The following is a 17,323-nucleotide window of genomic DNA, read 5'->3' as shown; positions in this document are numbered from 1 at the left end:
ATGGCAAGCAAAGGACCCACGACTTCTACAGCAACAAAGAACTCCAGTACTGGAGGGACCAGTGGGAGCAGTAGCAGTAATGGTGCTGGGGACAATACTAATCAGGACAACACTTTTGAATGTAACATCTGTTTAGACACTGCCAAGGATGCAGTTATCAGCTTGTGTGGACATCTCTTCTGGTAAGTACTCAAGCCTGCAACAGATAAAACACATTGCTGTATGTGATCTCTCTGATCACATAAAAGCCTATGATTTTTATAATTCTAGATAAATATGTCGTGTATAAAATGAGGAAGGACTTTGGTTTAGGAGCAGTTTGGATTTGTTCCTCAACTGTTTTTTCTTTGCTCATGTTCCAGGGAGTGGGTTTCTTGTGTCTTAAACTTCCTATACTTCTGGATTATTTTGTGAAAGCAAACAAACAAGCAGCCCCACATAGACAGTTCAGTGTTCGTTGATACTGCTTGGTTATGTGTGTTATTTCATTTGTGCTGTCTGGTCTAGCATAGATACCTTGTTCAGACCTAAATTCCTTTCTAACCTGTGCATACCTAAGCCTGCATCTGAAACTAGGTTCTGGAGGCCAAATTGTAGTTTTCATACTTCCCACAAGCTTGCACTTTTTTCCTTTGAAACAAACAAAAAATTAAGGTAACAAGCTTTTACATGTGGGCTATTTCTCTTTTCCTGTGGTATTGCAGTTGTAATACATTCCCAAATCAGATCGAAAAGTGGAAAAGTTAGTATCACACAAATAAGCATGCCGCATTTCTTATTTGGGTAACTTGGTTTAGAATATACTCGTTCTTGAATGTTAAGAAGTTAGTACAGATTGACATAGGCAAATGGTTGTTGCGGGGGGGGGGGTAGGTTTATTTTACACAGTAGGCTAAATTATGCTCTTTAATAAAAAGAGGCCTAAAAGAGCATTTCTCTTCTGTGTAAATGTATGTAACATCTGAAAATCCAGATTTTTATTCTAGGAGATGGAAAATGACTTGCTGATGGCATGTTAGGATAAAATTAGATTAAATTATTGCACAAAAGGATTTGGAGGAATGGAACCTTAAAAAAAAAAAAAGCACGTATCTTATCTGAATAGTGTTAAGATCACTTTGAAAGCAGATGGCTGCTTAGCAGTTTTATTTCATAGCCTGCTTGTTTGTCTTTGGCCTTTTTTAAGTTGCCGTATTAATTTACTCTTAAGAGTAGTTCTTTATAATGGAAACTTCTCTGCCCTGAACAACTGGGTATGATCCCAATAGGTGACCCTGCTCTGAGCATCAGGTTGGACTAGAGGCCACCTGAGGTACTGTCCAGCTTGAATTATTCCATGATTCTGTGAATGTGTCCAATGTCCCTTGTGTGACTTCTTTTAACATCCTGAAGTATCATTACTGACATCTTCCTCATTTGCATCTTAGCTTGGGGATATCTTTTCATGGTATCAGAAGAGAAAATCTGTACAGTAAACACTAAGATTAATTAAGCCTCTGTATGGGCCTTTGGTGTGGATGAGGACCCAGGAATCAAAGGTGATATGCAGAGAGTCACGTTAGCAACTTAGTTAGATTGCATAACCTGAAAAGACCAGTGAAGATCAGTCTTGGGCTGTGCTTTCAGAAATTATTTTAATAGGAGGTTATGGAACTGGCCCAGCTGGATTCCAGGATGCTGTTGTCTCCAAGCTGTGCTATCCGTGGTACACTTAATACATTTGCCGGATCGAGTTGTCAGTAACTAATTCTATTTTCCCCTCTTTTTCTGCTTTGTGAACAAATTGTCCTGGGAATGCTCACAGTTGGCCTTGTTTACACCAGGTAAGACAGGTTTCCTTTTACTTTGTCTTTCATCAGCTCCTGTTACTCAATAAAGCCCTTGGTTCTCTGGAGTACCCCCCTTTTTTCAAACGTACTTCTTTCTCTCCAGGGCAATCACAACCTGCTAGTGCAACTGCATGCGCCACACCTTGCAATCTGCTCTTTCAGCAAAAAGAAAACTTTAGATTGTGTTCCACTTGCCTCCCACTTTTGTTTCTTAAACACTGAGTAGTCCCAGTTTTGCTAGGAGAATTACTGTAGGCAGCTCACAGGTGTTTAGTTTGCAGGCTTAAATGCTGCGTGTACTTATCTTTGCATATGCAAATGCGTTTTACATTGTGGTACCATTATAGAAAAGATAGATGAAAGGAGGGTATCTACACTACCCCTTGGCCTATGCAGGATGTTCGTACTATTTATTTCTTCATATTTTACTCCAGTGCAGTTCTGAATGTGTACATGTCAGCAAGTGGATCATACCAGAACAATAGCCAAAATGCCAACTCCACTTTGGAGAGTACTTGGCGCGTATTGAAATGTTTTGCTCCATGCCTTTCTGAGAAATTGCTAAAGTCTCTCTACCTGGCTGCAGATGAGGTTTGCATGTTGTTGTTTTCATGGTCTTCTACTAGTTTTCTTATAATTTCCTTTCTTTTAGTGGCTAGAGACCAGGCCAAACAGACAGGTGTGTCCTGTATGCAAAGCAGGAATCAGTCGAGATAAAGTTATTCCTCTGTATGGAAGAGGTAGCACTGGGCAACAGGACCCCAGGTAAGGAACATAAATACAACTATTTTTGTGTGAAAACTAAAGATGAAACTTTAGTTTACAGTCTTAAGATGAAACTATTGAAGTGCTGGATTCACAATTTGAATACTTTGTCAAAAGACATATACAACTGACATTTCTGCCAAATATTTCCAGCTTTTTGAGGGGCTGGGTTTGCACACCTTACTTCCCGTTCAACTGGAAATTTATTTTAATTTTAATAGGGTGTTAATTAGCAGTTGCAAGTGGCGAGTTGCAATGAATGTTATCTGACTGGAGAAGCTTATGTAAAATCTTCATGTCCTCAGTTTCTAGCCTTTGCAATGGAACTTTGTTATTCAAAAGTACAGTATCTTAATTCGGTGATGCAATGCTGAAGGTTCAGAAGCTGGGTGGTCTACCTGCTCACACACTACCTCCAGCTCTGCTGCAGCATGGCTCTGAGAGCGTGCTCTGTGTTCTATTAGCCAGGCTACTGCAGATACTATTGCCAGTATCAATTAGCACTTGAGCTAATTTCACAACTTCCTGCAGAGAGAAAACTCCACCACGACCCCAAGGACAGAGACCTGAACCAGAGAACAGAGGGGTAAGTGAAAAAAAGTAAGCTCGAGTGGCTAAGTTGTTTTTATTGATGGTGGTATTTATTCATCCTGGAGGACATAACATGTCCTCCACACAGCATGAGATCCTGTGTGAGGATCCCATAGCTTACATTTCTTGCTCATCCCCAGTAGGTTGCTCCTGAATAACTGATAGCTGTGATGTGGCAGAAAACTCCATTCCTATAGTACTCTTTATCATCCCAAAGAATGGGCTAATGTGAACTGTGCTTCATTAAAACAGCCCTGTGTGGCATCACTGGAAATGCTCTTCATACTTGATCGTTCTCCATATATAAATACAAGGAACACTTTGCATTGAGAATTCTTTGTGGAAGTACATTTCTGTCCAACTATACCTGTCATGGAAATATTTAATCCATGTGTGAACTTTTTTGGCACTGACACCTGCTTCTGGCATTTCTGTGGGATGTTACTGTACCACGGAATTACAAGTAAAAGAATGTAGATATCTGTTGGACACATGTTAATTTGAAGAGGGATCTGTGGTTTTGTTGAGCAGATTACATATAGTGAATGTAAACAGCAGCTGGCATAGGTTGAACAGGCATGTGGTAACCAGTAGGACAGACCACAGTGTTCTTTAGCACGATGGCAGTGAGCATGACCTGATGAAACGATTGCATGTTTCCGTGTAACTCAGCCTAGTGTCCTTGGAGAGCGTTTGTATACCTCATGCTTCAAGCAAACAACTCTGTTGGGTGTGATTAAGGAACATTTCTGTATTGAATGTACTGGGAGCTCAGTTGTTCTCTCTCGCTAGGGAGATGCCTTCTTATTAAATCAGCTGCAATACTTTGTTTGAACCTTTTAGCTGGTGCTGCCGTAAGTCAGAGGAATCTGGTATGAAGACACAGCAGTAGTGATGCTGCCCTCCTGTTTCCTACTGGTGCAGGACCTGCCATGCAGAGTGCTTTGCTGTCCCTGATAGTTAAATGGCAAAACACTTGAGAAGAGTCATAGTCAAAAGACTAACTCCTCAAATCAAGGATCAACCCAGAAATGTGTGGCTTCTATTATATGAGTGAAATCATCTTTGTCCTCCCACTGTTTGGAGGTGATAGACCAGAGGGTTTTTCAGCATTGGTATCGCTGTTTTAAATCTGAGACGAGAGGGCAGTTTGCTGGATTACAGAACATGGCGACCTTGAGATCACCACAGTTTTTAAACATGATGCAACTAGTTAGATTCATATACAGTTGGTTCTCAAATAGTACACTGCTTTTATACAGTAGGATTCATCTTGATTCAGAAGACTTACCTTTTGACTTGATGTGATATTTTAGTCTGGATCCCATAGGGATCAATGTTGTTGCATTGTAACTCTTCCTTTTTCCCTCCTTTCCTTATGTCTTGCATTCCTGCCCCAAATGACTTTATCTGCCAGCTTAATTAAGAGTCCCTCTAGTCTTTTTTTTTTTTTTTTGATACTTTCGTTCTGTATAATGCTCTTTGCAGCCCTCTGGCAATTTTTCACTCTACTGAAGGTTTAAATGATACACATGCATCGTGAAAATTAATGCAAAATCCATTTTTTTACAATGCCTTTCTTATATGGCTAATAGCTATTAGTACAGAATTATTAATACATTGTTAAGACATTCTAAATAGAATTGGTAGTGTTGATTTTGATATATTGTCAGATATATGCTATTTTAAGTTGAGAAATGTTATAGAAACGCTTTTGTTAATTTGTGGCCTTCAAGCAGGAACTGTGGTTCCTAGCTTTCATTTTCTCAAACTTTTGGGTTGCTCTGGCAGGTTTGCTACTGTGTGGAACACTTTAAAACCAGGAGAACTAAGGATGTATTATGTATTTAACAATAATGTGGCAGACTGAAAGTTGCCAGACAGCAGATATTCCTTCAGCCATGGGAAAGCCAGTAAGAGGGAATGTCTGAACTTTTACAAAATATTCTGAATAGGCTTTAAAATGATTGGTACCTTTTTTCTCTTCTGTTGCTTTGTTCTCTGCAGGGGTTCCAGGGCTTTGGGTTTGGCGATGGTGGCTTCCAAATGTCATTCGGAATTGGGGCGTTTCCCTTTGGTATATTTGCAACAGCATTCAACATAAACGACGGGCGACCTCCTCCAGGTACCATGCATCTGATCTTCTCTGAGAGCCCTGTCACAAGCAGATGTTTTACAAACTCTCTTGTAACTTTTAAACAAATAGCCTGCTACATGACAAAACTTTCTGAACAGTAAAGTAAATCAGTGTTTGTAAGCAGAAACACAAAATGAAGGAAAACACCCAGTAGATAATATAGTCTACAGCTTGCATGTTTTGTACTTATATAGTGCTTATATAAGAAGCAAGTTTTGTCACTCCCATAGAATCTGCTGAAGGCCCTCCTGAGTAGAACTGGAGAGGGACAATGGCACTGGAGACTTCTCCCCTTTAATTCAAATGTCTCCGCTGGTACTCCAGCATACTCCCTCTGAAAAATGGGGCTAGAGTTTCTAATAATAATAATAAAGAGTCAGTAGGGGTGTATGAAGGAGACACACATTTTGGAAAACAGCAGGCAAGGACCATTTTCTGAAAGATGAGAAGGAAAAATTTAAACTGGTGCTCTATACCACAAAATAATGACAGCAAAGATTGTTCCTTTTTCAGAAACATCTCTCCAAGACAGTCATCTGTATTCCACAAGAAGTAACTTTCTGGTGAAATTATTTCACTGTTTTTAATTAAGAAAAAACAGCTAGATTGCTCCAAGTGGTAGCCTTACTCTCTAAAAATAAAGTAATCACCAGAAAACCTCCTCCCCATCTGCACTGTAAACAAACGGAGTCTACCTGTTTTGAACAAGAAAACCTACTGCCCAGGATTTTCTGGAATTCCTCTGTGAAAGATTGTGCCTGGCAAATCTTCACCATGTCATATGGCATAGGAATTATGAAAAACAGAAACACATTCTTCATGTCACGCCTGTGCTGCCAAGGACCTGTGCTGTCCTTGGGTCAAATTAACTTGCCTATTAACTATACTTCAGTGTCCCCTGAAAATTTGTGTGGAGGTGTGACTGAGCTAAGGAGTATGTAAATATATGTTGTTATAACAGCTATAATTTAACCAACTCCTTTATCTACTTTTGATCTGTGGATTCAATACAGCAGTTCCAGAAGGGCACAGCTTGAGCTTTAGAGGTTGTGTGCTTTTCATTAGTTCTCTTGGCCAAGGCTGCATATGCAGCTTTGACCATTTTACCATTTCCTTACTCAGACATGTTTCACCCTGATAGCGAGGAGCACTAAGGTAGAGGTGCTAAAGCTCCTTAGGATGGAAACCATGAGCTAAGCAGTGAACTTGGCTCAGCACTGCCCCCAGAAGTACTCCGAGCAGACCTGTGTGTACTACAGCACTTATAGCTGCCTGCTGCTATTAGTGATGAGCAGGTTTACCATGAGTCCTGCTTCAGGGAGCTGCTGCTTGTCTTCCTTCTGATCTTCCAGTATGGCTGGCCAGTCTGAGAGTCGGAAATAGCACCAGTTCCTCACCAAGTAGATTCCTTGCATATCTTTCAATTTATGAATGTACTATGTTCAGAATATACACGATTCTGGAGAAGAGGAAGGAGCTGAACTGGTTTTTTAACTTCCTGTTTTGCAGCTGTTCCTGGGACTCCTCAATATGTGGATGAGCAGTTCCTATCCCGCCTCTTCCTGTTTGTGGCTCTGGTGATAATGTTCTGGCTGTTGATCGCATAAATCTTTTCCATTCTTCTGTACATTCATGGCCAACAAGGCCACCGAAACAGTTATTAACTGCATTCCCATCCCATTTTAAACCTCTTGGTGTCTGGTTCCGTAGCTAACTGTGGGCTTCAGGAATTGGTGGTACCACAGCACAATGAGGAACCTTGCGTTTTGCACCAGAGTTGAAAATTAAACATTGGTTAAAAAGTGTATTTCAGCTCAGCTATCTTGTACAACAGGTTCCTGCCACAAACCATGGCCTAGCTTTGAGCTCTGCTCCTAAAAGGAGTGCTGCTTTGAAATCCTGTGCCAATCAGTAACACCAGGTTTATGTGAAAGACAGTTGCCCCAGGGTAGACTGGGCAGGTAAGGAAACTTCTGCAGTATGATCAGTGTCTCATGCTTGGCAACCACAATATGGATCTGCCAAAGCTGTGATTGTTATTTAATGTCTTCACATCAACACTCAAACTTCTTCAGGAAATCATCTGCAGCACTGCTGAGACTCTTTGGGCACAGCACGTGATGCAAATAGAACCAGGTTTGGAGACTGGTTTTTTTTTCTGGCTGTTATTTCCCGGCGTGATGGAAGACCCCTCCTGCAGCGGTTCTAATGGCTGTTAGAAGAAGGGATACAAATTTATGCTGCAATTTTTTTAAAGCCTGAATTTGCTGGAGCCAGACATTGGAAGATTCTCTCCTTGTGGAGCTGGGTGGGGTTGCTGAACAGTACAATGGACCTGTCTGCCTCGCCCAGCCCAGTTCCTCACTGACAAAACAGTGTTGTCTTCCTTGGTTCTGCGCAGCAGCCTGTGGCTGCACTCATGGATAATCCCCTTGCAACCTTCTCACTGTAGCTACATTTATTCTTCACGAGGCTTTCAGACTTTCTACGCAAGGTCATGTACTCCAAATAAAATCCTATTACAGATCTGAGATCAGGTTGTTTGGGGAGAGGAACAAAAGACATCTTTACATAAGTTTTGAGGTTAAACTTGTCATACTGTAAAATTATACAGGAGAAAAAATGAGATCCTGCCTTTGCTAGCACATGTCACAGTAGGGAACATTTGGAAGAGCTTCTCTCTACAGCTCCCTACAGCTACTCCATGCCACAGCAGAATGGCTGTAGTGCAAGAGTCTCTGCAGTATCTGCCAAAGAGACTAGTTTGAAGTGCTGGAGGAGACTACAACCATTTACATGCTGAGGGGAGAGTATTTCAGAAGGTGAGCACTCTAGCTGCTTTGGAATCCTGTTGGGTATACAACTTTAAAGAGTACTCCTGATGCATTTGCGTAGATTCCTTCAGAACGGCAGATACGAGAGATTCCCTAGCAAGATGAACAGTTTTCATATTTCTCTGACTAGGCAATTAAATTTTTTTTCTCTTACTGTTTTTAGATTATTTTGATTCAGATTGCTGATAGTCATAATGATTTCATGCAGATTAATATTGTGACTTTCCTGGCAATAGGCAGACAACTGACAAAACAAATCAGCTCATAGAAACTTTGTTTCAATAGTTGGGGTTTTTCTAGTGTATGGATGAGGTTCCTGGGCAGGACACCTTAATTGTTGTAGAAGCTTATTTATGTAATTATAAAGTGTTCACTTTTAGTATCAAGACAGAGGATGACTGAAGTTTAACTTGCCTACCTCCAAAATTCCATCTGGCAAGTAGAATGTTGCAAAACTGCTGCAGTCTTTTGCCACATTTAGTCAAATTTATATCTGACTCGATGATAGTCTGGCAGAATATATTGCTCAACTACAAATAGTTGAAGTGGTGCTTCAACTTCTGTTTTGTGGCACTTTTGAGAAGTTCAGCAACTTCTGCATATGGTTCTTCTCAAGTGCATAACTTGGTAACTAGGACCCTTTCTAGGAGAAAGGCTATTGCATTCTTGCAAGCAACTGGCTGTAGCACAGTGTCGGAGCTTTGACTTCCTTTCATGAGCAGGCAGCACCACCTGCTGATGAAAAGGGAACGTTCATGTGATAGTAAAGGATGATTTTCGTTCTCCTTTTTGTATTGAGAAACTCGATGCTAAGAGCGGAGGTTATCCAGGGAGGAGTAGGCTATTCCTTTAGAGCCTTTTTCTGATAAAGAGGACAGAAAAGTGACTGTAATAGTTAAATCGGTTTCATTACCTCTCGAACCTAACACTTATGTTTTAAAATACATTATTTTAATGGCTTGGGATTTTTTTCCATCGTGGTGAGAGAAATAATGGATTTAGATGAAGGTGGCTGCAGAAACATGACTGGGAGTCCTTATTTTCGGGCAATCCAAGAATGAAATAGTCTAAAAGTGTTAATGCTTTTGTTCCTACCTTTTTCTTGGTGTGCTTTTTGTATTGTACCACTTCCCCCTCTTGTACTCAGACTGCACACAGCCCATAATGGCTTGTTCAGTGCATTACCATTACTGTTCACTAATTTTCACTGTTGTGAAAGTGACTTAGAATTAAAAAATGGTTTTACATTGACTACACTGTACCACCATTCCTTTGTGCTTCGCAGACTGAGGTTGAGGCGCTTGCCCAAGCCCTACCTCGAGGACGAGGAGCGGAGGCGCTTGTTGCTGGTCCGCGCCTCGGGAAGCGGGAGGGCCGGGGGCTCACTTCTCCCTCAACGAGACAGCGGGGGCGTTCCGCGAGCGGCTGCGGTACCGGTGGGACCAGGCCAGGCCTGGCGCAGAGGGAGGCCCAACGACGGGAGCTGCCGCGTCCGCCGCCCGCCACGGCACGTGGCGGGAGGGGCTGGGGGCGTGGCCGCACTATCACTGGTCTTTGCCGATGAAGGGGCGGGACGTTCACCGCGAAGTAGCGCGGGGATTGGATTGTGGCCGTGAGGGGGGTGGAGTGCCGATTGGCCCGCGGCGAGGAAAAGGGCGGGGCCATAAGCTGCCCTCGGGGCGGGGCACAGCACTGAGATAGCGGCGAAGGGAAGAGGGGCGGGGGGCGCGCGCGCGCGCGAGCGAGCGCGCTCCCGGACCAGGTGCCGAGTGACCTACCGCGCATTCCGTAGAGGCTGACGTCAGGCGCGGGCGAGCCCTGGGGCGGTGGTGAGGCCGGCGCGGGATGGAGGGGCCGCCAGGTGAGGCTGCCGGGCCGCGCCGCGCCGCCGTGGACGTGTACGCGAGGCCGCGGCTCTCCTTCGGCCGCGCGGCCGTTATGCGGGAGCCCGTCCGTGGGCGGTGTCGCGGGGCGGCAGGTGCGGAGCTCGAGGCGGGGGGCCTCGCCTGCGGGACGGCTCGGGCTGCGGTGCAGCGAGCTCCGCGGGAAGGTGGGGAGGCGGGGGTGGCTTCCCAGGGCTGCGCCTTCCCGCCCTGAGGCCGGCCGGCCGCGGGATCCGCGGACGCGGTCGCCTGCCGGGGCCGGCTGCTTGCACTCGGTCCCTGTTGCCGTCCCGCTCTGCACAAGGTCCTGCCTTCCCCGCCGAGGGTCTGTCGCCCTCCCGGCCGCGGGGGCTGGCTGGTGCCCGCCGGGGCCGCGGCTGCTGCTGCTGCTGCTGGAGGGGCTGCTGCTTTTCCTTGCTGGCCCCCTCTGTAACATTCCTCCTGTCCTGGGGGACTTGACAGACCTGTTACATTGATTATGTCCGTTTGCTTTTCCTTCACACTGTTTCCTGCTCTGTTTTTTTCATTTCCGTCACTTCTCCTGGGTACTTGAGCAATTTCGGTTGAATATAGGACTATTCGTTTCCGTTTGTGAGCTACTCGGCCTTTCTGGGTACCGTTAAAGAGATCGAGCACCGCAGCTGAAAGTAAGGTGACTACTACGTGGAGTTCAGAAGCTAACGGGTGAAGCTCTGTATCATCGTCGTGGACGAATGCTTTTAGTCAGCTGTGGTGTAGTCATTAGTCTTTAAATTCCTTTCAGTATGATCCTCTGTCTATTCCCACTTGCAGCTCGTGCTTGTGGCACTAAACAGGAGGCGATGGAGCCGCAGGATGTCAGGTTTGCAGGCTTTTTTGGCCTCTGGAGCGGCAGCAGTTCCAGAAGTTCCGCTGACTTCTAGGGCTTGCACTGCTTGGGGAGGAGATTGTTGGCTGCCTGTGCATTGAGGCACGGGCACACGTGGCTTTGCCTTTTATTTCCAAGCTTGGTTGCTGTGCTGAATTTGCTTTATAGAAGAACATGGGTAGTTCCAACTTTTCCCAAGTTTTTCCTACCCCTTCCTCTGTTGTGCAGCTCTGGAGGCAGGTGCAGTTCTTGGTGTTCCAGGTAGCAGGAGGGCGCAGATGCACTCCCAGGTATGGAGCTGATGCTTAGTTGGGAACTGAAGTAGCAACTTACACCAAATGTCACATTTGAATGAATCCTATCTGTAGTCTGCATGGAGACTGCGCATCTGCTGGTGAGTGTGGTGCTTGCTTGTGGTTGAGCAACAGGTTTGTTTTCTGAAATAGCTATTTGTGCAAAATATACAAGGAGATCTTCACCTTGGTTATTTTTAAATGTTGTCATTGACCTACACAGTGGGGTAAAAGTGCATAGAAGGCTGACGGCTTCTGTTTTGTGTAACTTCAAGGAACTTAATGTTGGTATCAGCTTGCCTGACAACTACTGAGTTTGAATGTTCTTTGGAAGATGGAAGTCTGTGGTTAGTGGTTTTCCTTCTCTAAATGCACTTCTTTCCTTAGGCAACCTTACTGCAAGTAAACTTTTGGTAACAGGAAGAAGCAGGTTTGAGATCTGCCCAGCTATGTGACATGTTCCCTGTGCTATCCTGTGCTCATCCAGATCCGTGACTCTTTCTTTCATATGACTGCACAGCTGTTTGGATTTTGGATAGCATTTATTTTCCTGTGTACCAAATGTTCTTTGTGCACAAGTCTTCGTACCATTTTTCCTAGCTTGCATGCATCTAAATAACTAGCTCGCTCTCTGGGGCTTTATATGGCAGTTCTAGCAGAAACTAGTATAACTATGTTATAACTATAATAAGTATTTTCTGAAAGGGCAATAGGCCAGTAGTATCAACCCATCTTCCCAAGTCTGATGGTAGTCTGGTGTTGGCTGTACAGTCTCTACAGGAACATTCATTCAAGTGTGTAATTCCTTCCTGGTAGTCAAGTTGTTCTCAACTGAATAAAGTTTGCCTCTCCTTTCTTTCAGTTCTGGGAAATCCAGTTAATTATACAAATGAGTGCAAACGTTATGTGCTGAGTCAGTGGCACAGGGGAAATAGTAGCATGGCTTCCTGGCCGAGCAGGGTTCTCTGTGGGAATTGTTACACTAGACCAATCTGCCTCCCTGAAATCTCCGCTCCAAACACTAGCATAGCTGTAACTGAGCTGTTTTCTGTGAAAAGTCATACTGCTTTCTTCTGCAGAACGTGAAGGAGCAGATGGTGATGTTATGTCTGGAGAAAAAAAAAATTATATATAAGATGTCAGAGTTCAATATGGGAATTCCACTCTCTGGGGTTACAGACTAGCTGGTATTGGCTTAACTTTCTATGCGTGAAGGCTTTCCTGTCAGTTACATAATTTAAGGTTGTTCTTCATCAGGGATGGAGCAATCCTTGTTTTCTCTGATGTAAAATGGTTGCTGTATGTCACTTTATTTCCTGCATGCAGGTGAAGAAGTCTGGAGATGTCTAGGATGTGGGGACAGCATTGCCGCTGGTCAGCGCCTCTACAAGACTGTTAATGAAGCTTGGCATATTTCCTGTTTCCGGTAGGTAAAGTTTTAGCCTGTTAAGTTCTCCGTGTGTTGTTCAACTAACTTGGAACCCGGTGGATAAGTACCAATATTCACAGGGAGTTCTGGCTGTCCTCTCTGTGCCTGACCTGTTCTGGAGGCTCTTGCAGAGCAACTGCGTGCTCTTGTTTGCGGCCATACTTCAGTGCTTGCAGTAGCTCGCAAGCTACAAGACTGACTTTCAGTCCCAACAGCAGTCTGACACTGCCTGGCAAAGTGTTGCCATGCTGACACAAACGCATACGGGAATACAGATAAAGTACAAATGAAAGCTCTGATTTAATGGTGGTGGCAGAAGCCATGGGTTGCATACTTGTCTTCATCTGCATTCCAAAGCAGTGCCCAGGCAATTTGCATAGCCTGTTGCTTTTTCCGTATGTGGTTGGTACAAGGGAGATAAGAGGGTGTTGGGGAAAACTGCTGATATGGGGGAGGGAGATTTTTGCCTTTTGCTTTCTCTCCTTTTCAGACAATTAAGACAATGCAAACTTAAGAAACCTGTTGGATAATGTTGCTATCGGCAAGGACAAAATGGGATCTCTGACATGCTTTCCTTCCTGGTGGTAGGAGTAACACCTCTTGTCAGTGTTTCATGAATAGTCGGTCCAGTTTTCATGCTCCAGAATCACATTCTGACGGGGCCTGTATTTTTGAGAGGGGTTGAGTACCTGCAGTTTCTACTAGCTTCTGTGTTGGCTTGAATCTGGAGAGGCTAATGTTTTGGATACCGTCAAAGCAAATGGGGGAAAAGGAAGCCAAAGTGTGGCTTTGGAGGAATGTTTGCTGTGCCAAGACAGGCATCTACTGTCCTAGTTTAAAGAACAAAAAAAAAAACCCCAAACATAATACCCCAACTTTGTTGAAGAGAGGATTGTGGTTATTGGTGTATTTAAAAAAAAAAAAAAAAAAGCATATCGTGCTGCCAAAGCAGTGCTAGCTCTGTTGGCTTGGAAAATACTGTTAGTTACAATGACATGTTGATAATCATAATTACAGCTTTATAGCACTACAAATCCCAGTCTTTTGCATTTCTATTGGTTTGACTATTCATGTTTAGCTATATTGAGTCAGCTTGTCTTAATCCTGGTTTTCTCTTCTCTCTAAAGAACTAGTGCCCTGTTGTTGAGCTTCCCTAGATTCTGCCAGTAGCCAAACCCAAAGCTGTTTGTGCTAGTAAGTCTGTCTTTCTTGCCTTAGTATTTCTGCTGTGGGTCTTGGTTTGTAAATGTCTTGGTGCTTCTTGCTATTGGGGCTGTTGAGATGGAGAACAGCTGAGCTGGAGGCAAATTCTGCCCTTATGACACTTTGCAGAGAATTTGATATCAGCGTTTATGTTGTATAATGGAAGTTTGGTGGTTTTGGGGTTTTTTTTGTTTTATATGAGTGAAGATGCCAACTTTTCTCCTGAGATGCGTAATAGCTTTTTGCATTTGCTGATGCGCTTCTCTTACACTCTGTGCTTTTGGCTCGCTCTAGCACCCAGCTAAGCTGCCGTGCTGAATGAACAATTGGCACCTGCAGTAAAGGAAGCTGCCCTTCCCTTTTTCCTAGTTCCAGGGTAGGACTGTACATGAAAACAAATTTGCAGTTTGCACTCTGTTCCCCCTTTTCTTCTGCTGTCCCGAACCCATGCTGAGCAGCAGTCTTGTGCTTGATATCCCAAAGCCAAACTTTAAAAAGCCTCTAAGGGAAGGAGCCTTTGGCAGCTGGTAGCTGTGAGTTCCGGCAACTCTTGTGGAGTGTTTTTTACAGTCTTCCTGTGGATTAGCTGACTCCCTGGCCTGGCACATAATTTCTCTAATGCTGATTGGCACTGCTCCAGGCTCGTTAGCTCTGTTTATTCTTGGTCAGGCTAGGCTGCTGATCATGCTTGGCACTGGCAGTAGCTGACGTACATGCATGTCTCTGAGGATTTAAGTTTTTTGTCACTTCCCTCCTTCCTCAAACTGCATGTACAGGAGCTTTGTCTCTGAAACCTGTATTTTCTCTGCTGTGGCTGGAGGGACAAGCAAATCCCTATTCGTGTATCTTGGATATTTTAAACTGTTCTTTGGACAGCTGGTCCTTAGGCTTAAATCCAATGGGTTGGATCTGGCTGAGGAAGTTTTTTGGATGTTTCTGTCACAATGTCTGTTGTGAATTAACTCTGAATGTACTTTTGTACCTCTGAATTCACTTTTCTACCTCTGATTACTGTTGAGATAGCATACGCTTTCAAAGGTCGTTGCTTTTCACCGACACACGGTTCCACTGGCTTTGGAACTTACATTGCACAGAACTTCAAACACTACAGCAAGAAAGGGAAAGAGAAGTGCCAAGGTGTCTTTTTCCTAGGCCTGGATCACTTTTGCCACTTTTGCCATCACTTTTGCATGCTGTTCCTATTGCTTTCATCCCAACTTTTGTCCGTATTACAAAATAGAAGATACTGCCTTGAATTACACCTTTGAATAAAGTAGTGATACCCGGTATTTTGATGTCTGTTATTGCTGTTTTGTGTTGTAGTTTGGTTTTTTCCTTTCACAGATACAGACAAATTAAAGACAATTCTGTCTTCCTGTAGAGATAGCACAGATTTGAATTGGAGTAGGATGGAATGAGAAGACCCAGATATAGCTGCATAGTTTAATCTGAAGGACACAGTATTTATTAAAAATACAGTTTTGATTATTTGATGATGAATTCAGATCAAGCCTGTTGAATACATCCAGGTGGAAAATGCTTTTGGATCCATATGAAGAAAATTATTGGAAATGTTAAGAATTCCTACTGTAGCGGGGTGCTTAAGAACTTTTAAGGAAGGAAGACAGCTGAGGTTCAGTTCCTTCCTAACCATGAAATAACAGAGGATGTCTATTACTATGGTCTATAAAATAAATCTAATTTAAGTAGCCAAGCAACACAGGCTTACTGCAGAAATCTCAAAAAAAAGCCAAACCCACCACATCAGAGAAAAACTGTTCACAGTATATCTTCAACAAAAGTTACTGAAGGTGATGGATTACTGATGATTTTACAGTTACAGATTTAAAAATATACTATTTAGTTTATACCAAAACCAGTTAATTAAAAGCTGAAAAATTACCAGGAGTTTGAAGAGCAGAAAAGCTTGTCTTCCTTTTTCTGGAAGAGAAAAGGAAAGCAGAAAAATTTGTATGAATCCAAAATTTTTCATTAGTAGGCTTAAAGCCCTGGAGATGATGGTGACTAGAAACTGTTCATCCAGTTTGGGCAAATATCTCCTTTTTGCTTAATACACCAGATTTTTATGCATATGCAATGCATCTTGACCTCAGGAAAAATTATCATGGCTTTCTGTGTATTTTTTTTATTATGTTATGAAATAATTTGGTGCTAACTTAATGATATAAACTGTATGACTAAAAAATGTAAGCTTTTGATATCTGACTGAATATATATTAAATCTTTTTATACTGATCAGGGATTACATGATTATATTTAAGGAACTGTAAGCAGTCAGTTGACTTTCCAGTAAAAGATACTGGCTAAAATTAAATACAGTCTTGAAATAGTTAATTTACACTAGTTAAAAAAAAAAAAAACAAACTAAAGTAAAAAACCAAAGTTTATTTGTTTAAATCACAATAAAATATTTGTTTAAATCACAATGAAAATTGCCAAATAAAAATTGCCTAGACTTAAATCCATTCACCTGACAGATTGTTTAGGGTTCAGGTGCTTGCACTCTTTTTGAATGTGTTATTCCATTTCAATTTCTGTTAACCTTTACTGGAGCTAGAAACTAAGACACAAGGAGTGTTGTAACCACCACAAGGCTGTTTTCTCTAAATGAATACTTTGAAAAAATGGAACAGTTTTGGCAGAGTGCAGAGGAACTCCTGGCTCCGTCTCCTCCTGGGATTCTAAAGTGAATTTGAAACAAATTCTCCTGACTGTTTCTCAGTAGTGGAACAAGGCTAAAAGCAGATTCTCCTCAGAATCCCTTGTCGCCCACCTCTTGTGCACTCTCTGCAGCGTGACAGTTGTCCGTGGTCGGAAAACAGAACTGGATTAGCTGTCCATGCATCGAGGGGACGCCCTAAGCTCCAGGCTACTGAACAGAAAGAGAAACCCTATTAATTTGCCAACTGTAGTGAGTTGATTGTCTTACAAGGATGTGATTTTTCTATACTGAATGGCATATTTTGTGTGCTATAGAAATATTTTTTGCTCAGCAAAACTTAGTGAATCACTTTTGACACACACACACAGACACACACCCACCCCGATTTGGGGGCAGGGGAAGGCAAGCCAGGCAAACTTGTATTAAGAATGTATATAGTTAAACCCATTTTGGGGGTTGCAGGATAAACTAGATGACTTCTGAGGGTATTTTCTAAATCTGTTTTCTGTGGTTCTTAGGATATCTGCTAAACTTCAATGTACGTTTGAAGCAAGTAATTTCTATGGTTTAGGAATGATCAAGAAACCGGTCACCTAACAGTCTCCCATCACTGCAGGTTTTCAGTCTCCCGGACTATATCTGCTAGCACTTAATTATCCTTAGCGTTAGAAGCTTCTGTCTGCTATCTTCAGAAATCCCCTTTGTTGCAATTTAAATCAATTTCTTCTAGTCATGTTCACAATGGACCCGGAAAACAAGCTTTTTTCCCCTTCTGTAATTCAAGTTATTTTTTTCCTGTTTGAAAGCAGCAATCGTCACCCATCAGTCT

The 17,323-nt window shown here is 42.9% G+C and overlaps 2 protein-coding genes across 3 annotated transcripts in view; both read left to right on the top strand.

Annotated features, from left to right (window-relative positions):
- Nucleotides 1-6,929, top strand: RNF185 (ring finger protein 185; the record flags this gene model as incomplete). Of its 2 annotated transcripts, XM_082007603.1 has the most annotated exons (6): nt 1-182; nt 1,805-1,823; nt 2,482-2,594; nt 3,126-3,180; nt 5,193-5,310; nt 6,832-6,929. In XM_082007603.1, 6 exons carry the CDS (start codon nt 1-3, stop codon nt 6,927-6,929), a joined length of 585 nt encoding a protein of 194 aa, XP_081863729.1. The 2 variants fall into 2 exon arrangements, with proteins under 2 accessions (XP_081863729.1, XP_081863730.1); XM_082007604.1 differs by lacking the exons at nt 2,482-2,594; nt 3,126-3,180.
- Nucleotides 6,930-10,001: 3,072 nt separating this feature from the next.
- The window catches only part of LIMK2 (LIM domain kinase 2), a gene marked incomplete at both ends in the record, with an annotated part of 30,262 nt that continues 22,940 nt past the window's right edge, over nt 10,002-17,323 (top strand). The window contains 2 exons of the mRNA XM_082007542.1: nt 10,002-10,017; nt 12,506-12,605. Coding sequence (XP_081863668.1) covers nt 10,002-10,017; nt 12,506-12,605 — 116 coding nt within the window. The remainder of the gene's footprint in view (nt 10,018-12,505; nt 12,606-17,323) is intronic.

This window comes from Phaethon aethereus, assembly GCF_964289735.1.
Source record: "Phaethon aethereus genome assembly, chromosome: 17".
NCBI classification, from domain to species: domain Eukaryota; kingdom Metazoa; phylum Chordata; class Aves; order Phaethontiformes; family Phaethontidae; genus Phaethon; species Phaethon aethereus.
Note: the sequence above shows the minus strand (reverse complement) of the source record. Positions and strands in the feature narration are given on the sequence as shown.